Here is a 24,922-nt window from a genome sequence, read left to right as displayed (position 1 = left end):
CACACAAAAAAAGACAGGAGTGGTGTGCTTCATCACGCTGCTGCAAACGGCAATATTGAAATTGCTTCTGTTTTCTTGGAATTGTTGGAACCATCGGACAAATGTGCATTAATTATAGCTCTAGACATAGATGGCGCTATATCTCTGCACTACTCGTGTTCGAAGGGTCATCTTGAGTTCAGCCAATAGTTGATTGACGAATACGAGAAACGCAAATCAGAATCCGATCCTCCATTACCCACAATTCACGATAAAGATGAAGACACGCCTCTTGCGTATGCTGTGCTGAATAATCAACTTGACCTTGTTAGATGGCTTGCCAGAATTGATCCGGAGGGTATGAAGACACGAAACAAAGTCAAGAGAAGTGTGCTCCATCACGCTGCTGTAGACGGCAATATTGAAATTGCTTCTGTTTTCTTGGAATTGTTGGAACCATCGGACGAATGTGCATTAATTATATCACCAGACAAAGATGGCGCTATATCTCTGCACTACTCTTGTTCGAAGGGTCATCTTGAGTTCAGCCAATGGTTGGTTGACGAATACGAGAAATGCAAATCAGAATCCGATCCTCCATTACCCACAATTCAAAATAAAAATGAATGCACGCCTCTTGCGGCTGCTGTGGTGAATAATCAACTTGACGTTGTTAGATGGCTTGCCAGAATTGATCCGGAAGGTATGAAGACACGAAACAAAGTCAAGAGTAGTGTGCTTCATCACGCTGCTGTAGTCGGCAATATTGAAATTGCTTCTGTTTTCTTGGAATTGTTGGAACCATCGGACGAATGTGCATTAATTATATCACCAGACAAAGATGGCGCTATATCTCTGCACTACTCGTGTTCGAAGGGTCATCTTGAGTTCAACCAATGGTTGGTTGACGAATACGAGAATTGCAAATCAGAATCCGATCCTCCATTACCCACAATTCAAAATAAAGATGAATGCAGGCCTCTTGCGGCTGCTGTGGAGAATAATCAACTTGACGTTGTTAGTTGGCTTGCCAGCATTGATCCAGAAGGTTTGAAGACACAAAAAAAAACAGGAGTGGTGCGCTTCATCACGCTGCTGCAAACGGCAATTTTGAAATTGCTTCTGTTTTCTTGGAATTGTTGGAACCATCGGACAAATGTGCATTAATTATATCTCTAGACATAGATGGCGCTATATCTCTGCACTACTCGTGTTCGAAGGGTCATCTTGAGTTCAGCCAATGGTTGATTGACGAATACGAGAAATGCAAATCAGAATCCGATCCTCCATTACCCACAATTCACGATAAAGATGAATGCAGGCCTCTTGCGGCTGCTGTGGAGAATAATCAACTTGACGTTGTTAGTTGGCTTGCCAGCATTGATCCAGAAGGTTTGAAGACACGAAACAAAGTCAAGAGAAGTGTGCTCCATCACGCTGCTGTAGACGGCAATATTGAAATTGCTTCAGTTTTCTTGGAATTGTTGGAACCATTGGACGAATGTGCATTAATTATATCACCAGACAAAGATGGCGCTATATCTCTGCACTACTCGTGTTCGAAGGGTCATCTTGAGTTCAGCCAATGGTTGGTTGACGAATACGAGAAATGCAAATCAGAATCCGATCCTCCATTACCCACAATTCAAAATAAAAATGAATGCACGCCTCTTGCGGCTGCTGTGGTGAATAATCAATTTGACGTTGTTAGATGGCTTGCCAGAATTGATCCGGAAGGTATGAAGACACGAAACAAAGTCAAGAGTAGTGTGCTTCATCACGCTGCTGTAGTCGGCAATATTGAAATTGCTTCTGTTTTCTTGGAATTATTGGAACTATCGGACAAATGTGCATTAATTATATCACCAGACGAACATGGCGCTATATCTCTGCACTACTCGTGTTTGAAGGGTCATCTCGAGTTCAGCCATTGGTTGATTGACGAAAACGAGAAATGCAAATCAGAATCCGATCCTCCATTACCCACAATTCACGATAAAGATGAAGACACGCCTCTTGCGTATGCTGTGCTGAATAATCAACTTGACGTTGTTAGATGGCTTCCCAGAATTGATCCGGAGGGTATGAAGACATGAAACAAAGTCAAGAGAAGTGTGCTCCATCACGCTGCTGTAGTCGGCAATATTGAAATTGCTTCTGTTTTCTTGGAACTATTGGAACTATCGGACAAATGTGCATTAATTATATCACCAGACGAACATGGCGCTAATCTCTGCACTACTCGTGTTTGAAGGGTCATCTTGAGTTCAGCCAATGGTTGATTGACGAATACGAGAAATGCAAATCAGAATCCGATCCTCCATTACCCACAATTCAAAATAAAGATGAATGCACGCCTCTTGCGGCTGCTGTGGTGAATAATCAACTTGACGTTGTTAGATGGCTTGCCAGAATTGATCCGGAAGGTATGAAGACACGAAACAAAGTCAAGAGTAGTGTGCTTCATCACGCTGCTGTAGTCGGCAATATTGAAATTGCTTCTGTTTTCTTGGAATTATTGGAACTATCGGACAAATGTGCATGAATTATATCACCAGACGAACATGGCGCTATATCTCTGCACTACTCGTGTTTGAAGGGTCATCTTGAGTTCAGCCAATGGTTGATTGACGAATACGAGAAATGCAAATCAGAATCCGATCCTTCATTACCCACAATTCACGATAAAGATGAAGACACGCCTCTTGCGTATGCTGTGCTGAATAATCAACTTGACGTTGTTAGATGGCTTGCCAGAATTGATCCGGAAGGTATGAAGACACGAAACAAAGTCAAGAGTAGTGTGCTTCATCACGCTGCTGTAGTCGGCAATATTGAAATTGCTTCTGTTTTCTTGGAATTATTGGAACTATCGGACAAATGTGCATTAATTATATCACCAGACGAACATGGCGCTATATCTCTGCACTACTCGTGTTTGAAGGGTCATCTTGAGTTCAGCCAATGGTTGATTGACGAATACGAGAAATGCAAATCAGAATCCGATCCTCCATTACCCACAATTCAAAATAAAGATGAATGCACGCCTCTTGCGGCTGCTGTGGTGAATAATCAACTTGACGTTGTTAGATGGCTTGCCAGAATTGATCCGGAAGGTATGAAGACACGAAACAAAGTCAAGAGTAGTGTGCTTCATCACGCTGCTGTAGTCGGCAATATTGAAATTGCTTCTGTTTTCTTGGAATTATTGGAACTATCGGACAAATGTGCATTAATTATATCACCAGACGAACATGGCGCTATATCTCTGCACTACTCGTGTTTGAAGGGTCATCTTGAGTTCAGCCAATGGTTGATTGACGAATACGAGAAATGCAAATCAGAATCCGATCCTTCATTACCCACATTTCACGATAAAGATGAAGACACGCCTCTTGCGTATGCTGTGCTGAATAATCAACTTGACGTTGTTAGATGGCTTGCCAGAATTGATCCGGAAGGTATGAAGACACGAAACAAACCAAGAGTAGTGTGCTTCATCACGCTGCTGTAGTCGGCAATATTGAAATTGCTTCTGTTTTCTTGGAATTATTGGAACTATCGGACAAATGTGCATTAATTATATCACCAGACGAACATGGCGCTATATCTCTGCACTACTCGTGTTTGAAGGGTCATCTTGAGTTCAGCCAATGGTTGATTGACGAATACGAGAAATGCAAATCAGAATCCGATCCTCCATTACCCACAATTCAAAATAAAGATGAATGCACGCCTCTTGCGGCTGCTGTGGTGAATAATCAACTTGACGTTGTTAGATGGCTTGCCAGATTTGATCCGGAAGGTATGAAGACACGAAACAAAGTCAAGAGTAGTGTGCTTCATCACGCTGCTGTAGTCGGCAATATTGAAATTGCTTCTGTTTTCTTGGAATTATTGGAACTATCGGACAAATGTGCAATAATTATATCACCAGACAAAAATGGCGCTATATCACTGCACTACTCGTGTTTGAAGGGTCATCTTGAGTTCAGCCAATGGTTGATTGACGAATACGAGAATTGCAAATCAGAATCCGATCCTCCATTACCCACAATTCACGATAAAGACGAAGACACGCCTCTTGCGTATGCTGTGCTGAATAATCAACTTGACGTTGTTAGATGGCTTGCCAGAATTGATCCGGAGGGTATGAAGACATGAAACAAAGTCAAGAGAAGTGTGCTCCATCACGCTGCTGTAGTCGGCAATATTGAAATTGCTTCTGTTTTCTTGGAACTATTGGAACCATCGGACAAATGTGCAATAATTATATCTCTAGACATAGATGGCGCTATATCTCTGCACTACTCGTGTTCGAAGGGTCATCTTGAGTTCAGCCAATGGTTGATTGACGAATACGAGAAATGCAAATCAGAATCCGATCCTCCATAACCCACAATTCACGATAAAGATGAATGCACGCCTCTTGCGGCTGCTGTGGTGAATAATCAACTTGACGTTGTTAGTTGGTTTGCCAGCATTGATCCGGAAGGTTTGAAGACACAAAATAAAGACAGGAGTGGTGTGCTTCATCACGCTGCTGCAAACGGCAATATTGAAATAGCTTCTGTTTTCTTGGAATTGTTGGAACCATCGGACAAATGTGCATTAATTATGTCACCAGACAAAGATGGCGCTATATCTCTGCACTACTCGTGTTCGAAGGTTCATCTTGAGTTCAGCCAATTGTTGATTGACGAATACGAGAAATGCAAATCAGAATCCGATCCTCCATTACCCACAATTCACGATAAAGATGAACACACGCATCTTGCGGCTGCTGTGCAGAATAATCAACTTGACGTTGTTAGATGGCTTGCCAGAATTGATCCGGAAGGTATGAAGACACGAAACAAAGTCAAGAGTAGTGTGCTTCATCACGCTGCTGTAGTCGGCAATATTGAAATTGCTTCTGTTTTCTTGGAATTATTGAAACCGTCGGACAAATGTGCATTAATTATATCACCAGACAAAGATGGCGCTATATCTCTGCACTACTCGTGTTCGAAGGGTCATCTTGAGTTCAGCCAATGGTTGATTGACGAATACGAGAAATGCAAATCAAAATCCGATCCTCCATTACCCACAATTCACGATAAAGATGAAGACACGCCTCTTGCGTTTGATGTGCTGAATAATCAACTTGACGTTGTTAGATGGCTTGCCAGAATTGATCCGGAAGGTATGAAGACACGAAACAAAGTCAAGAGTAGTGTGCTTCATCACGCTGCTGTAGTCGGCAATATTGAAATTGCTTCTGTTTTCTTGGAATTATTGGAACTATCGGACAAATGTGCATTAATTATATCACCAGACGAACATGGCGCTATATCTCTGCACTACTCGTGTTTGAAGGGTCATCTTGAGTTCAGCCAATGGTTGATTGACGAATACGAGAAATGCAAATCAGAATCCGATCCTCCATTACCCACAATTCGCGATAAAGATGAACACACGCATCTTGCGGCTGCTGTGCAGAATAATCAACTTGACGTTGTTAGATGGCTTGCCAGAATTGATCCGGAAGGTATGAAGACACGAAACAAAGTCAAGAGTAGTGTGCTTCATCACGCTGCTGTAGTCGGCAATATTGAAATTGCTTCTGTTTTCTTGGAATTATTGAAACCGTCGGACAAATGTGCATTAATTATATCACCAGACAAAGATGGCGCTATATCTCTGCACTACTCGTGTTCGAAGGGTCATCTTGAGTTCAGCCAAGGGTTAATTGACGAATACGAGAAATGCAAATCAAAATCCGATCCTCCATTACCCACAATTCACGATAAAGATGAAGACACGCCTCTTGCGTTTGATGTGCTGAATAATCAACTTGACGTTGTTAGATTGCTTGCCAGTATTGATCCGGAGGGTATGAAGACACGAAACAAAGTCAAGAGAAGTGTGCTCCATCACGCTGCTGTAGTCGGCAATATTGAAATTGCTTCTGTTTTCATAGAACTATTGAAACCATCGGACAAATGTGCATTAATTATATCACCAGACAAACATGGCGCTATATCTCTGCACTAATCGTGTTTGAAGGGTCATCTTGAGTTCAGCCAATGGTTGATTGACGAAACAAAAAATGCAAGTCAGAATCCGATCCTCCATTACCCACAATTCACGATAAAGATGAAGACACGCCTCTTGCGTATGCTGTGCTGAATAATCAACTTGACGTTGTTAGATGGCTTGCCAGAATTGATCCGGAGGGTATGAAGAGACGAAACAACGTCAAGAGAAGTGTGCTCCATCACGCTGCTGTAGTTGGCAATATTGAAATTGCTTCTGTTTTCTTGGAATTATTGGAACCGTCGGACAAATGTGCAATAATTATATCACCAGACGAAGATGGCGCTATATCTCTGCACTACTCGTGTTGGAAGGGTCATCTTGAGTTCAGCCAATGGTTGATTGACGAATACAAAAAATGCAAGTCAGCGTCTGATCCTCCAATACACGATATTGAAAATAAAGATGGCAAAGTTGCTATTTACTTTGCTGCGATGAGTGGACATGGTGACATTGTTATTTGGTTAGTCAGCATTAATCAAGATAAATGAAAAGACGAAACAAAAACAAGGAAAGTGTACTTCATTACTCGTGTTTGAACGGTCATCTTGAGCTCAGCCCTTCTTTTTGCTGTGGTGAATGGACCTTGCAGGTGTATCATTTTTGCTTTTGTAAAAATTTAATCTTTTTGAATCAATAATAGAAATACTCTCCTTTCGAGAACCTTTTGTCAAGAATCAATCTCTATGCTTTTATAACCCGATACATAGTCTTACATTCTTTTGTTATCTTACTCATTGAAATTCAATACTTTAGCTTGCATGTGGCATAAAATGCACTATGTAGAAATAGATGCTATTTACTCTATTGGTTTTTGTTCCAACTTTTGATACGAAAATAATTGAATATTTGTGCTCGAGTGGTTTTTTCTTCAGACAAACTTCGACTTTTTAATTAGCCATTTTTAGACGGAACCACTCAAAAAATATTGTTGTTGGAACCTGATCTAAACTATATTTTATTATTTATAATTTAGACATTTAACCATTGTAAAGTGTTTAATATTAACCAATCACAATCCATCTAACTAACTACCCGCTTATTTGTAAGTGCTGAAATTACTTGTAATTTCAGCACCAGAGAGATTTGAATTAAACTTAGAAAATAGTTGCCTCTCCCGAGTACTTCAGCAGCCGCATCAATACCAGTATACTGTAGATCTATTGAGCCTAGCAGAGACTAGTTAAACACCCTGAGACTAGTAGTTATAAGAGTAAGATTAGGATCGGTATTAGACTAAGAAGTTGCACGGAACTATCCGGCCGAAAATAAGATAGCGTGACGAGCAGACGGTGTACCCTATCCGAAATTACTCTATGAGATAGACCCCTATATCTAAACTCATCTGGTGCGACCATAAGTCTCGAACAAGACCTTAAATAACAAATTAGCTAAGATCTAACAAAAATTAGATTAGAAAATAGACAGCAACATTTTCAAAATGTTATACGATAATAACTTAATTGAATGGTCTCTACGACTCAATAGATCAAAACCGCTCTTCCGAACAATACTAGAACAACCACGTATTGGAAACAGACCTCGGACAAGAGACGACATACGATTACGGAGAAACTTACCAAATAGTTTCATGATCGTACGGCAAAAGCCACAATAAACTTTTTTATTTAGAATTATAACGGCAATGAATTTTGATTTTCATTCGCAAACATAAAATTTTTGAAGGAAATCGTCAATGCATCTACCAGGCGCTAAATAAATTATTAATTTTCAATATAGATTGATAAAAACGTCACTAATTGTTTCCTCAACTGCAGTACTATATAAAACATATTTTAAAAATAATATATTTAAAATAAAAGCAAAAATTAGTAGCATGACAATAAATCGTTAGTAAACATCAATTATCTTGTTGTTCCAGCTTCATCACCTAAACATAACAGCAATCATAAATCAACTAACTTCATCAAAACTAAAATTCACAAATTGTTATTTCAAAATTTTAAATTTTATATTTCTTAAACCTATAATTTTTAATCTTAAACCAGATCATCAAGGCTTATCCTTGGATCTAATTTAAACTTCTATCCCTAATTTTAATTCTGATCATCAAGGCTTATCCTTGGATCAAAGAACAATTTTGTTCTCCCCCATCCACTTATCAAGTGTCTAACGACCTTAAACGTCGATTCACTCTCCAACATTCCAAAAAGACCCAGGACTAATAGAAATTTTTTAAATACTAACCATTTAAATTAGGCTAAACAGTGAAGAACTTCGGTTATTCATCCTTCACTTGACCCCTCCTCTTATACGACCCAGGATAAACTTAGACTTAGTAAGTTTAAAATAGTACCTAACGAACTACTTGCGTTCTTATTATACCTGAACCTTGTAGATCGATTTACTATTCTCCAACCCTTGAACACAATCACTACCCCTAAGTAAGATTAAGTAAGTTAACACCTTAGCTTATATTAGCCACGAGAAAGTAAAAATCATTCTCCGGAATCGATATACTTTTCTCTCCAACCCTGAATAAAAAGACCCAGGCTAAGCTAATCAAAAAATCGTAAGGACTAACAGTCTAGGAAATTAAAACACTTACAAACAACCTTGCACCCATCATCCTAAACCTTATGTCATTAAAAAATCTAGGAAATAAACAAACAATCGTCATACACAATTGTCAAATTGAAAATCAAAAATACGATCTTGTTATAACCCCGCATACACAAACCATTGAATACATTCACACAAAACGGCAAACACTAAAAGGAACAATTCTCAGAAAACAAAGACAGATAACACGAAAAAGATTTTCAAAACACCGAAATGCATTTTCCGAATCAGAAGTCAGTAGTCTCGACGCACTATACAAAGTAGAGGACTCAATAAATCAAACTTATCCAATCCAGGAACCAGTATATTTTTCCGACTCAGAAACAAATACAATTTCATCGAAAAAAGAAAAAAACAGAATAAAAAAGAAACACAAACACAAACCAGTACGTCTATACAATTGGAGTCAACCAATCAGACACATTAACAATTATCTATTAACTGTCATCAAACGAAAAGATGAGCAACACTCAAAGTGAAGAAAGTATTGATTACGAACAAGCCTTCCCTTTCATTATAGACTCAGAAACTGATAGACGACAAATAAAAGTTTGGAAAAATTTACTTATAAATTTATTTGAACCAGGAATAAGTCCATGTAAAGTAGAATTTCCAGATATAAAAATAAAAAGACAACTAATAGATCATTATATTAAAGATATCGCAAAAATAACACAACAATATGGTATCTACACTATAGAAATCTGTACGCCACGAAGTGATAAATACGTTATTCAAACAGACGATCTTGATCTAGAATTTTCAAAGGTATTCACAGAATATATTAAAAATATACAATACCATAACTCACAGAGAGCAAACTCAATATTCACAAATGAAGTTTTTGCTATAATATACACATATTTAACTATATTAGAAACAACACAAGTTCAAAGTACATCACCAATCCAGATATCATGACACACAAAAGTTAGAAAAGAGATCACTGCTTTTTCTACATTTTTATACGCAATTCGTTAAAATTTTTACAACAATGACGTTTCACAAAATGCCAAACATGATTTACAAAAGATACTAGCATGGTTTACAATCGATTATTTCACACACAATTTAGATTTATTTAGCCAAGCAAGAAAAAATTTTAGACCTCAAAGTAACAATGACGACACAGTCATTGCAGAACAATCACATTATGTTTGGGACCCCGATTGGTCTCATCCGTTATTTATAAACTTCCCAACTGATATCTCAAGTCAAGCGATAGACACAAAATCTATTCATCCAGATTTTATAAAAATAATACCATTAACATTTGACGCCACACGTTTTAAACTATAATACATTTTTACCCGATACACAAAACAACAGTTTAAATTCAACGGTAATACATAATGAAAACCTCAACGGAACTCGAAATCTTACACAGCAAGATGTTCAAACACCATCACACTTTATAAATGAAGAAGTTGTTCATACAACAGTAACAACTACGCAACAAATTATCTCACCAATACATCCAAATTTAACAACACCAAAAAATAATAAAGCAACATATCCACAAATAACATTACAATCAACCGTAAAACCTTCAGCCACTTTTGCTCCTAGGTTTTCACAAATGGATTATCGAACATTTAGAACAATGACACGACCACCAAAACCAAGAAAAACATTCACAAGAAATAATTTTGCAGAACACAATTATAATTATACACATCCGCCAAGAGCACACCACCCCCCACGAAAAAATCATAATAATCATGCATGTTCTCACAATTGGGACAAACCAATGACAACAAACAATTCAGTAAATTTTCAACCTAATCAGCATCCTCCACAGGATCATAGTGAAAATTAGCCATTTTTTCAACAAAATAAAAATAGACAACAAACACATCATACGGATTATTTATCATCTGATGATGATTATTTACAACCAGATATTTTTGCACCATACACACAAGAGTATCGTACACAAAAACCACGACGACCTCAATATGCAAGTATTTTTCCTGAAACCCATTAGATATTCAAAACCAACCACCACAAATGCCAAATTCATATAATACACAATCTTTTCAACCAATGCAACCACAAAATCCAATGACTATGCATTCGTATCAACCGAACCAAATGCAAAATGAAATCCCATTACCATATTACCTACAACAACATGAAAATACAAAAAATCAATTGACAAATTTTTCGCAAATACCAAACGCCGCAGAATCGCTACAAATGACGATGAACCCATACCTCATGGGAGGATCATCAATAACATCAAATAAACCACTCATGGTATTTACAGGAACAGACCCTGAATACTCAGTAGAATATTACTTAAACGCAGTCACAGCAAACTTAATTTTGAATATAGGACCTGAACCAATAAATACACCAATCCATCAAAATTGGATACATCGCCGCACAGCGTTGATCCAAACAACACTAGATGGCGCAGCACAAAAATGGTTTTCAGTACTACCTATAGAAATAAAATCAGATTGGAAAAGATTCACACAAGAATTTTCAAAAATGTTTGATTCTGAAAGAAACAAACAACATCAAAGAGTTTTATGCAATGACATTCGCAGATTACCAAACGAAACAATAAAACAATTAGCAGTTAGAATCGAAACACTAGTTCGAAAAGCATATTCACTTAATACACATGATTATAAAAATACAAAAATGACAGAAATTTTAATGATGACCTTAACACCACAATTGAGGAAAATTGCTATAAAGAAAAGAGCATCTCATCCCTCCTCAATCGAGTACCAGAACTAGATTTCAGAAAACTATTCGATAAACTAGAACAAGCAGAAATCACAATGAAACTCGAAGAAACCGAAAATTTCAAATTACAGTATGTAAATCGTATTGAAACAAAAACTACGCATATTAACAATATACAAGAATCAGATGTAGACCTATCTGAAAAAATCACTGAAAATTTAAACCTCTATGAAAGAAACCCAAATTGGAAAGGCAAACCATCTTTTAAGAAATGGTGTAATTATTGTCGACGGTACGGACACAGTATCTCTGAATGTAGACAAAAACAGCAAGACAACCAAAATAAACCTCAAAAACACAAAGAACCAAATAAGTCATTTTATCAATACATGAAAAAAGATCGAAATTTACCAAACAAAAACGTATACAGTAACAATAGCTCTGGAAAACCATTTCCAAGCAATCAAAACTATTCTCGAAATCAATCACCATATAACTCAAGTTATAGAGGTAGATCACCCGAACAAAAAAATTCACGAAATTTCTCACAAAATAGATATAGTCGATCAAATAGTCGAAACAACTACCCACGATCAAATTCAAACTCAACACAATTTGTTTTAGCATCCAGTTCCCAATTAAACAGAAATTGACACTATTCAAACAATCAATCACGAAATTCATCGTATAATAGAAATAGAAATTATCAAAACAATAGAAATAGAAGTTACTCCAACAATCGTAATAATAGTTATCCGAACAACAGATCACGGAATAACTCATACAACAGATCAAACTATCAAAGATCAAATGATAATCACCAAAACAGATCAAAAAATAACTCACAAAATCGACATTTAGGTTTTAACAATCGATATAGAAATTATTCCCAATCACCTCATAGGAATAATAATCGTTATCACAATTCTCAAAATAGACATAGAAGTAATACACCAAAACACCAAAGACAAATTAATCAAGTACAAACAAATGAGGAAATAACTTCAGACCCACCAGGTATCGATAACACGAAAAATATCGAATTACAAGTAAATCACATAAATTGTGAATCAACAGACAGTGAAAGTGATACAGATAATAACATTTCAATTAATATGATAGCTGTCGAAAACGACTATGAATCAGTCATATATGAAGAACTTTTTAGCTCCCATATATATGAAAATCAATTAGAACTCCTTAACGACTACTATTTAGGACCAATTAGTAATCATACACAAACCACCCAGGAAGTAAACAAAATTCACACGGAAAATCTACCTGACAAAAACAACGTTTAAAGCTCAACTACAAATCACATATATCAAAACATACAAAAAGAACAACCACGAGAAAAAATTTGGACAATTCCATTTCTCTTAGAAAGCCACAAAAACAAAGAATTTCAACCACCAGATCTTGAAATTGATTTTTTAATCGACTCAGGCGCAGAATCAAATATCATTAATATTCCTGCATTGAATGAAATCAGATCATTACATCCAAATTTAAAACCTTTAGAAACATCTAGTAAATTAGCAACAGCACAAGGATCAATGTTAAAAAATTATGGAAAAATCCAATTATTCCTTGTTCCCACAAGAACAATGGAACAAAACAAAATTTTGAATAAACCATTCAAACAAACATTTCACATTACTGATATTAAACACAATATCATTGGAATACCACTAAATATATACATACCATAACCAACCATAACCTTATTGAATAGTAAACTACAAATAAAGGACAAATATACAAAAGCGAAAAACACAGCTTTAACATTTTTTCAAAGACTAAACAAACAACCACCATTCTTCTCCAAATTCTACCCAATTTATAATAAAGAACGAAGACACCTGAAACCACTATCAGGAATTATCTATAATTTCTCCATTAAACAAGTCCATCAATATAACACAAACCAAAATAGACAAAAACTTTTTATGTCAGATTTTGAATTCAGACCAATTCACAAATTTTTCAAAGTAATAATATCATCAATAAAATATGAAAAGAATATCAATTCCGATATTATTTCACTACACGTATATAATAATACACCAAATACAATAACATTACCCCTAGGATTATTAGGATGTTGCGAAACAAATGCAACAACTTCACCTGTAAAAGAAATAGCCTACCGAGTCAATAATATATTACAATTACTTGACATTTGCCAGTCCACAATTCTTAATGAAGAATTATCTATAAATAATATAATAAGTAATGAAAAAAGAAATACAGACTATTTCACAAAAACCCCATATTTTAAACCTACTTTTGATATAACAAATTATACAAAAGACCAACATAAATTTTTAACCATGTTCAATTTTCAACATTCACAAATAACACAAAATGAATTTGACAAGCTAGCACAACAGCTATTAAAATATTCATCAGTCTACGCAACATCAAAATTTGACGTAGGAAAAGTCAGTTCAGCTCTACATCTTCCATTGAAACGAGACGCAGTCTTCAAAAAACAAAGAGCAAGCAAAGTACCCATACACTTACACGATAAAGTGAATAGATTATTAAATATTTTAGAACAATATGAAATTATATCACCAGTAAATAAAGAAAAACTACCAAAAGGTAACATGTTCATCAACCCTGTTATCATTTTAGCAAAAGGCGAATCACTAAAAATAGTTCTAGACGCTAGATATCTCAATTCACTAATTGATGAATCTAAATGCAATTGGCCTATTGAACCAATACAAGTAATCTTAACAAAAATTAATGGAAAGTACTTCACAACCGCAGACATGAACAGTGCTTATAACCAAATGCCATTAGACGAACAGTCACGACGTCTAACCCAATTCGTTATTGGAAATCAACAATACGAATTAAATCGATTGTTCTATGGAATATCCATAGGACCAGCAGCTTTTTCAGCTTTCATGAGCAAAATTTTTCGACCACTAATACTAAAAAAAACGCAATCACATATTTAGACGATGTCTTTTTGCAATCACAAACTAAAGACGAAATGTTTAGAGTTTTAGAACAATATCATAAAATTCTTCAGAACGAAAATCTGAAAGCAGCCCCAGATAAATCACATTTCTTCCTAACACGAGTAAAATTTTTAGGACACAACATCGAACGAAACACTATTATTCCATTAAAAACACGCATTGACGCAATTCAAAAACTTCAGCCACCAACAAACAAAAAGAAAATTCAAGAATTCCTCGGAATGTTAAATTTCTTAAATAAATACGTTTATAAAATGCAATTATACTTAAGACCCTTTTATAACATCCTTAGACAACAAAATAATTTTGAATGGACCACTGAACATCAAACACGATTTGAAAAAATTAAAAAACTCTTAACGGAACAAACATCAATTACAATTCCAGACCCCAATCAACCATTTTACGCTATGTGCGATGCTTCAAATTTCGGCATCGGCGCAGCATTACTACAATCACATAGTGGAACGAATAAAATGAATCTAATATCAACAAATTCACGACTTGTTATACAAGCCGAATTACGACTCTCCACGCTAATGAGAGAGTGTACAGCTATAATTTATACCCTTACAGAATATGAATTCTTAATACTTGGATCAAAACATCCAACAGTTTTATTCACAGATCATAAACCAATTATATTTCTTTTTACACAAAAGTCAAACCCAAATCATAGAGTATATAGATTTCAATTAATTCTAATGAAAATCCCAAAGTTACACATAGTTTGAACAGCAGGTAAAAACCTTGCATTACCAGACACCTTAAGTAGAAATACATCACCAGAACTACTTACACGAAAAACTACAGTCGAAATAACAAAAAATATTAAGTTCTATCTCGCAAAAGATGAAACATCACCCCGATTAGAATGTAAATACGCATTAAAAACTGATATTGATCAATCACAAATAAAAAATCTACAACATTTCCCACTTTATCTAGATTGTCAAAATAATCACTATGAAGTTGATTTATTAGGTACATCAACTTTTAAACCTATTCCGCACTCACAATGGATAAAAGATAATACACAACAAAAGAAAGTCAAACAACAATCACATAAAAAGGATCTTTTTCCAGTAATTGAAAAAGAAAACTTAACTGATAAAATGAATTTATCAGGACCACAAGCAAAAGACACAAAATATACAATAAACCAAGTTTTTAACCTTCATGACCCACTTGATACAATTCCCCTAGCAAAAATAGAAATTGACAACAGAAAAAATTACACTTGAACTTAAAACGATATCAAAATTTAGACCCAGTAATACGCCAACTCAAATCATGGCACAAATATAAAACAAAACCAGCAAAAGCTGATACCACAATTTTAGGACATAAAACACTTCTTCGATATTTTCGAAAATTTAATAACACAACAATAAACGAAAATACAGATCTTTTAGAATATCAATTAGATGATTTTAAAGTCCCCTGTCTCCCCTTAAGTATGATATTAATAGCATTCAATATTACTCATACGCAAAAAACAAAAGGACACTCCGGATCAGAAAAAACATATTCAAATTTTACACAAAACTTTTATTTTCCAAATGCCCCAATTTGGATAACAGTATTATTCAATGATTGTATAATATGAAAAACCTTACCCAAATCAGAAACAAGTAGCACCAAAACAAGATTTTAAAGGACAAATTCTATACTTTAATCACAGAATATCATTTGATACAAAAGGACCAATTTCCCCATCTTCAGAAGGAAACTCATACATTATGGTCATTGTTGACGCATATACACATTATGTAGCACTCAACCCAGTACCACATTGTAACGCTTATTACGCTTACACAACACTTTTTGGACTACCAGAAATTCTAGTAACAGACAACGGTACGGAATTCATAAACAATGAAATAATTACATTATGTCACCTATATAATATCAAACACAAACCACGTACATCTCATGCACCTTGGACAAACGGATTAGTCGAAGGTATGAACCGTTCATTACAAGAATACCTTAGATGTATCATAAATGGAAATGACACAAAATACACAGAATGGTCAACAGATGTAAAATTATTCCCCATATCATACAATTCACAAATAACGACAACTTTAGGAATGTCACCATATGAAATGGTTTTTAACCAAAAACCATGAAAACCAATTATGTTCACCGCAAATGCACATAAAAATGCACAAAGATATTTCAAACCAACTAAAGATTCAATATGCTATAACCTACCATTACTTACACATGATGAAGATCATTTTCATCACCCACAAATTCTCAAACTAGCCTCCGGTACACACACCGAATGGATTTTAAACAGAGATAAAAAACATAACGAAGTTTACCAAAAAGTAACAAAGAAATTGTTACAACGACAAAATATCAATAACCAAATTAATCAGCGATTTACGCCAGCCACCGATTTAAATTACCACCCTACCAAATAATTGATAAACCAACTGAAGTCATATATAAACTCATAGACACCACAAAAAAAGAAATTGTTCAACACAGAAACAATTTATTACCTTTTTATCCGAAAGAATACGCTTTACGCGAGTTAACCCAATTATATTCTTTCACCGGTTTAAAAGTCATCCACAAAAACACGCAAATAGAGCCAGAAGTAAATGAAACTAATAAAAATCAACATACACAAATTCAAAAACAAGACAAATTTCACAAAGAAACAAAAACACAAAATTCAGATAATTTAGGAAAAGAAAGAAAAAATAAAAAAAATGAGAGGAAAAATCTTGCCACAAGAACAAAAAGAAAAATCTACACATAGAGAATCATCAAGACTTAGAAACCAACCACGTAAAGATTATAAAACAATCATCCCACAATTTAAAATACCAAAGAAAGTTGAATTTCAAAAATTAAACAATTTTCTTCTTCATACAATTCAACCCTCATATACATCTCAGACATTTCAACTTTCATAATTCCCAAATAACATGCTGAAATAGACGCAATAGTTCTAGTTCAAAATCAACCAATAAGATTCACTCAACTCAATTACCTTCCGAATCTGTAAAACCAACCTATTAGCCGATAGACATTAATCTCCAGGCATATCTGTAACTATAACTTTACAACCTCCAGGTCAAAAATAAGCAACTTGCTAAATTTTGACAATTAAAATAAATATCACGATAATATTACAACCCTCCCCTATCTAATAACCCAAAGATCAACAATATTTTCCCAAATTTGCCCTCAAAAATCCCCCAAGCAAAAATGGCAAATTAGCCTAAAGAAAAAATGAACCATGATCATTTGGCCTAAAGTACAATTATCGCAAAAATATCCCAGTTTACCCACCAAATAAAAATAAAGTAAAGAAGACCTCCCGAGCACCATAAAATAAGCCCCCAACAATTTTTCAAGTAACTCAACCCATTTGTCAAAAAGTCAATAAATAATCCGACCACACTTGAATATGGCCCCAGCAATTCAAAAAATATTAGACGAACGAATTATTTTCTCAAATGCTTCTCTTCTCTCCAGTTACAATCATAACAATCTACTCTTAAACATTTTCTTAAAACTTTTTTCTAAATTCTAAACTTTTGATAATATTTTTCCTTGACGTTTTTGAAGTTTTTATAGTAATTTTAATAATTTTTCTTAACCTAATTTTAATTTTCTATATCCTATACGCCCTATAATCCTATCTTTCCCTACTCATTGACCACATCTACAGGTACGATAATATAAAATCAATTTAAATGATACGAACAATTTTTAGTAGAACAGATATTTGTCTCCTATTCATAATTTTCCTCACATTTTTATTTTCCCCAATTATGACAATATGCAAATGTATAAAAAAGGCAATAGTAACATTCGCATTAGCCACGATTCTTTCAATTCTATTCATCGAAGAATACTATACCAAACATAAAACCTCTCACTAAGTTCTCAAATCTATACAATCACATTTCCAAAATTGCTAACCAAACACCCCCAAATCAGTCTTCACCGACAACTTCCCAGGAAAATCCAACAGTACCTACAACTACCCAGAACCCCTAAACATCCACACGAATTTCAGTTCAAGATAACCCATTTACTTTTGAACGACACGCCCGATTATCTGAACCCCTAGAACCAGTTCAAAGACAAGCATCACTAAGTGAACCAACATACAGTTTATACCCTACACTGCAACAGGACTTAAATCGAATCCGACACATTAGCCAAAATCAAAATACACTCGAAGTAAATAGACAAATAATACATCCAAGAAGAAATAGAAAATTTCAAACTCCTAGAATCACCTTTAGCATACCTCAATCTCCAACTCAATCATCGAAGTAAATAGACAAATAATACATCCAAGAAGAAATAGAAAATTTCAAACTCCTAGAATCACCTTTAGCATACGTCAATCTCCAACTCAATCAATTTTAGAAAATTCTAGTATAACACTACCAGATACACCAACGCTAACTCCTAACATTCAATCAGAACACTTAGGATCAACACCCACCTCATCACAAATACGTGAAAACCCTTTTAACCCACCTAACCCAAACGAACGTTTACCCCATTGGACAACACAATCCTACTCACAAGGAGAACCAAACTTAGTCAACGACCCAATAGATACTTCATCAGATACAACATTATCATCTTTACCAGAAACACTATCACTTCCATCAACACCATCTCTAAGTCAAATTTCATCATCAATCTTTCCTTTAAATATTTCACACGACATTGAAACTCGATACAGTGAACAATCTACAAATATACCCCTGAGATTAGACTGGAATACATTTGTAGCACCACCTCCATTGTTAGGACAACATAACGAAAGCCACCGAATACACAGTTGGGCACTTAACAGATTACAATATAGACAAGATATCCACGAAGATATACGAGAACATAACGTTCAAATATTAAATCAAAACAGCCTTCAACTAAAGTTTGAAATTACGGTTAAATTTAATAACATCATACAACATCCTTATCCACTAAGCCCCTCAAATATCACAGCTCAAACACTACCACCACCATTTATCACAACAGAATTAATATACAAATACGATAGATATACAAAAACCACAATCGGATATATAACATTTTATAACCCATATTCAGGACTATCGTACACATGTATATTTTAAAGATATTAACATTTCAACACATCTTTTTTCTTATATTTTCCGAACAGAATACAATTCCATCTCCTCGCACAGAACCTCAAAACTTACTAGTAACACACTATGATTGTGAAGAAAACGAACAAAAAACACTACAAAAATAATAATAAATCAAGTATCACAATGCGAAACAGAACCACAAGCTATAGAAACTACAAACGTAATAGCAACATTATTTTCAAAAGCCCGCCCGAGCAACGACAGTAACCGGATATAAACTTACAGCAACATTTTCCGAAAAGAAAGTACATTGCTCACAAGTTTCAAACGGAAATAAAAACAGACTTGATCACGAATCATTTTACCAAAGCAATATAGAAAGACTTTTACATCTCAACCCCGATGATTGTAAAGTCGAATTACACAGGTTAAATCTCACAAATAACAAACACTCAGAAAGACAAATAGTAAATTTCCATGTCTTCAGCGATTCTCTACACCAAGCAGAACTTGAACGCTATCAATGACATATAAAGTTAGACGAAGAATACCCATTCAATGGCGCACACGGACGTTTAACTTATGATACCTTATGATAACTTATGATACAAAGATAAACATTGGATACCACATATTGGAAAAAACAATCCCTCAAATTGTAAGGCAGATATAAAAAATAGAGGATATCAAGAAATAATGCTTTTTGATTGGAAAATACAACTTGAAAAAATACAACTCACACGAGATTTAGCAGATAACACAATCCATGAATTCGATTACCTTGTAAAAATGATCAAGGATAATGTGATCCTACAACAAGAACCCAAGCAACAATTGTTTGGTTTCCCGAAGATACATGCACAACATTTCAAGTAGCAAAAATACACGCCCGAATGATAAAATTTCATAAAAAATATTTCATTGAATCCATGCCACACGAACAAGTGAATCCACATCACAAACAAAGTAATGATTTCAGAAACTTACACGATATAGAAAATAAATTAGCACGTTTTCAAATCTACCAAGAAACAGAATTTGCATGTAAATACGCAAATCCACTCTACAAAACACAATAATACGAAATACTTGTCGAATACGAACAAGGTTTCGACATGACCACTGGAAAATCAAACTTAATCCATACGCAACAGCCAAATTTAAATACGACGGAAAACCCTACACCCCAGTTAATTTCCGAAAATATAGCAACCATCCAGGTGGAAAATTGACACCAATTGACAGTAAAAGTACACGACTACAAGAATTATCACTTATGAATACAACATACTTTGGAAACATACATTATGACATTCATTTAGACATGAAATTAGACTACACAATTAGTAGAATTTTTCAAAAAATGTCACTTTCTGAATTAGAAACACTACATCAACTATGCGAATTAGAAAGAACACAAATTTTACAATCACTCGCATTAGCAGTATTAAAAATACTCTACGCAGGATATTTATTATCAGGAAATAGATCAAATTTTCTTGATTACGAAGGAAATATTTTATGGTTTTATACTTGCACCAAAAAAGTATCACCATTATACCTTTTTGAAGATAAACGTTGTTACAAAAGAATACCCATATTCTACAAAAACAAAGTACATTTTTTGATACACTCTCAAGAAGAACATATTTTTGGGATACTGCAGTCCCATGTGGATCAGGAAAACGCCACAATGTAGTACAACTAAACCCTGACGAAGATAAATACTACCTATTAACACCATACCCTACATTAATGCAATCACTAAAAAAGTTTGCACCAGAAAGCATAAGAGCCATTGCTCGTAACCCAAATATAAATTTGCAACCCATTGGAATTTATTCTAAATCTGATATACGACACCATATTAGAACACAACAATTCCAAGAACTACTCACACAAATGGACACCATACAAAGACAATCAATTGATCAAAATTTAAGAAAACTTGCAGAAACCGCAGGATTTGCAGACATATACACGCAAGATTACAGCGGATAATTTAAAGACATTGAAGATTATATATATTTAAACGAAGAAAACTACAGACCACAGGATATTTCACCCATAAATATTTTCAGTTTTGTAACCTTGAAAAACGAAATACTCGCCCTTCTAGGATGGCCCTACTACATCTTAGAAAGATTGACTATCTTATACGCTATGTTTAACTTTATAGGATTTCTTTTCTCACTACTAAAAGGAATCTATAATACATGCGCTATACACACACACAAGTCAACCGCCAAGCAAGTGTAGAACGCATATTATTTGCAGGATTTTTTGGAATATTCTCCTCATCCATAAACAAAATACTTTTAGACTCACAAATCAAAGAATATAATACACAACTAGCCACTAGACCAAATACATACGACGAAGAACACAATAATGCAGACACAGTACCTACAGCACCACAAGTACCGGCCTTACCACAAAATCATCCCTTATTTTTAGTTCCCAGAAATTTTCGAAGCCCAGCAATCACAAATAATCCCAATTTTTGACCACATTCAGTACACAGCCCTATCCAACATATAATGACAAATCATTCCCAAAATGATAACACATATGAACAAATTATAGAACAACCCCACACCACCACTTTTCAATCTCAAAATAATCATTTTTTTTAGCCCACGATGAGCCGACAACTTGGATCCCTCCATCGCTTAAATTACCATCCAGCCAATCTCCAAAACTCAGTTCCAATTATACCACTTTTCGCTTTCCCCCACCTGATTTTGCAATTACTAATATACCATCTAGCACGAGTTCAGACACTAACTCAGACATTTCAGTTTTTCATACAATTTCACAATTTAACAATTCAGACCTTGAAACTCCCGACGAATTTGCCGACTCCGAACCCTCTCCCTCCACCTATTCCCAAACCAACCGCTCGAAATTTTCACAACCCCCATTTCAACCCATCAACGCCAGTCAACCACTACCATCCCTTTCCACTCCCTCTCATGCATCCCAAGTCACCCCAACATATACTCCATCCCTTTCTGACAGATCAACCAATAATTCCCCAGATATCCCACAAATTTCCCCAGAATTAGATAATTATATTACCCTCCAACAACAAATTATCCATCCCCACACTCTTACCATAAATCACCTGTCATCAATCACAACATCATCCGGCCCACCAACACCAACACCGCTATCAGACTATACCCCATCATTGGCCCAATCATCCACCTCCACAGAAACATCCACTAGCACTAACAGAGCTTATCGCACTTTCAAACGAAAAATTCCAAATCACCCATTCACAACTAAATCAGGCACAGCAAAAGAATATATTGATCATCCACAACATAAAAATACTAAAACTTTTCTCCAAACTAACTTACCATCATTTCCTCAATACACCTTGAATACACCTACTACTAATGACGACACCAGAAATTTTGTTGACGAACACGTCTTAATGCCAACACTACATTGGACATCATACTATCACTACACTAACCCTCTTTACCTACCACTTTATATCACCATAACTGATAATGAACAATGCAAAAATATGTTATACAGACTAACAACAGCACTAACACTACGACAATATGTAGGATTTAAAAAACTACTAAAAGAATTAGCCGCATCCCGCGCTAACGACTTTACTATCGAATATTATGATATTATGATCACAACATCATACGCCCTAACCAAGACCAATTCTTAGACGACGACCGCTTTGCTAACCCACAACTAACAGAGAAATTTTTCATCTCAACACCATATTTATTTACACTTAAAATTTTTTTTACAAAAAACACGATCACCTCATTTCCGAAGCCCTCATTGACACACAAGCCTATCAAAGCTTCCAAGATAAATTTAATTTAATTACACTAATCTTCCACTTTGTTACACCACAGGAACGAGATTTGCACTGCTCCCACGATATTATGTTACGCACTAAACAGACACATACTTACACATACTATCGTTTTATACAAAATCACTTTGACTTACATACACCCTCACGACAACCCCACCATCGTTTTCAATTCATCAACTCTAAGTACACCTCACCATTTTTTCTTAATTTCACTTATTGTATAAAAAATACTAACCTTCACGGCATCCTCCGTAATTACGACCCCGTCCACCAAATGTATAAATTTTGCCCCATCACCAAGGTATTTCAGGACAAAGAATCCCGACCCTTCCTCGTCCCCCATGATTTCCTACAACCCAATGAAATCCCCATTCTAAAATTTATTCATAACACTAAATATAATCATAAACTTTACAATCTAATCCAAAACACACCTCATGAGTTTGCAGTAGGCACCGAAGAACTAAACATCATCAAAGCACTTCAATTGCTTTGGCCACTGCTAGAAACTAAAAACATCATTCGCATACTAGCTAAATTATTAACAGCATCTGACCTAATCCAAGACCTCTTCCCACATGGCTTTTTCCCCGAAGATTAGATAAGTAAATTTCAATTACATTCACTAATAAATATAAAAATTACTAACCATTCTTTATAATGTTTCATTTCATTTTTCTAGCCTTCTCATCACCATCATCTACAAAATGAAAAAAGACAAATAAAAATACAAACTTGCTAAATTCAAACTACAATTTATATTAAACCTTTTTGCTAAAACAATCTAAATATACTAAAACTTTGCAATATATGATGTCATAAAATTAATACAAATGCAATAAAATAATTTATAAATTTTTTCCCCAAAAAAGCAGTAACGTTACATAAGATGAAAATTTATAACTTCAAATTTGCCCAAACGTAGTAAAATTCAAATTCCAGCAGGAACTTTATAAATTACGAAAGCAGTACTAACCTTTTCATTCATTCGCACAAGAATTCTATCCATACTCGCACAGCTAGCCCACGAAGAATTGTTTAAAATAATGATTTTATGTTCTAAGCTTTCATTAACAACAACTCTAACTAACGATAACAAGTTTCCAACTTTTCTTTAACCCGGTTGGAATGGAGTTAGACACTATATCAAACTAACCAATGCAAATGACTAAACACCACAAATCATAAAATAACAGCATGAATAAGAAAAGAACACCAACGGTACCCAAACCGGATTAACCCAGCCTAAAACTGGATAATTTATTCTTTTGAAGACTTTTATAAAGTCAACGAAAGAATTAATAAAACACAAAAAAGTCGAAAGCCAAACCCAAACCAAAAACAATTTGATTTTTGAAAAAAGGACACAACCATAAACAACATAAGAAAGCCCAGAAAAAACCACCATATAATGTTAACACAAAACAGGACCCCTCAAAGAAACAGCACGAAATCATACTCCCACTCCTGGCCTAACCCGCCAGAGAGGACGTCCTGAGCATGCTCTATAGCCGGCCTAACCTACCGCGCTACACCACGCTTTTTGACCACACTTTTATTTTTAATAAGAGGTATTCAAGGGTGAGTAAATGTTCAAAATAACTGAACTAAAATAAAAAGCTTTT

At 35.1% G+C, this 24,922-nt stretch overlaps 1 protein-coding gene across 1 annotated transcript; it reads left to right on the top strand.

Annotated features, from left to right (window-relative positions):
- Positions 1 to 4,596: 4,596 nt before the first annotated feature.
- On the top strand, positions 4,597 to 6,015 carry LOC134856255 (espin-like). Its single transcript, XM_063872598.1, has one exon. The coding sequence runs from the start codon at positions 4,597 to 4,599 to the stop codon at positions 6,013 to 6,015; it is 1,419 nt and encodes a 472-aa protein (XP_063728668.1).
- The last annotated feature ends 18,907 nt before the right edge of the window (positions 6,016 to 24,922 follow it).

Source organism: Symsagittifera roscoffensis, unplaced genomic scaffold (genome assembly GCF_963678635.1).
Source record: "Symsagittifera roscoffensis unplaced genomic scaffold, txSymRosc1.1 SCAFFOLD_97, whole genome shotgun sequence".
NCBI classification, from domain to species: domain Eukaryota; kingdom Metazoa; phylum Xenacoelomorpha; order Acoela; family Convolutidae; genus Symsagittifera; species Symsagittifera roscoffensis.
The sequence above is the reverse complement of the archived record's forward strand: the minus strand, read 5'-3'. Positions and strand labels throughout refer to the sequence as shown.

Bases quoted from the DNA above. Each gene is read 5' to 3' on its own strand.
- LOC134856255 (XM_063872598.1), top strand. From the start codon at position 4,597: ATGTCACCAGACAAAGATGGCGCTATATCTCTGCACTACTCGTGTTCG.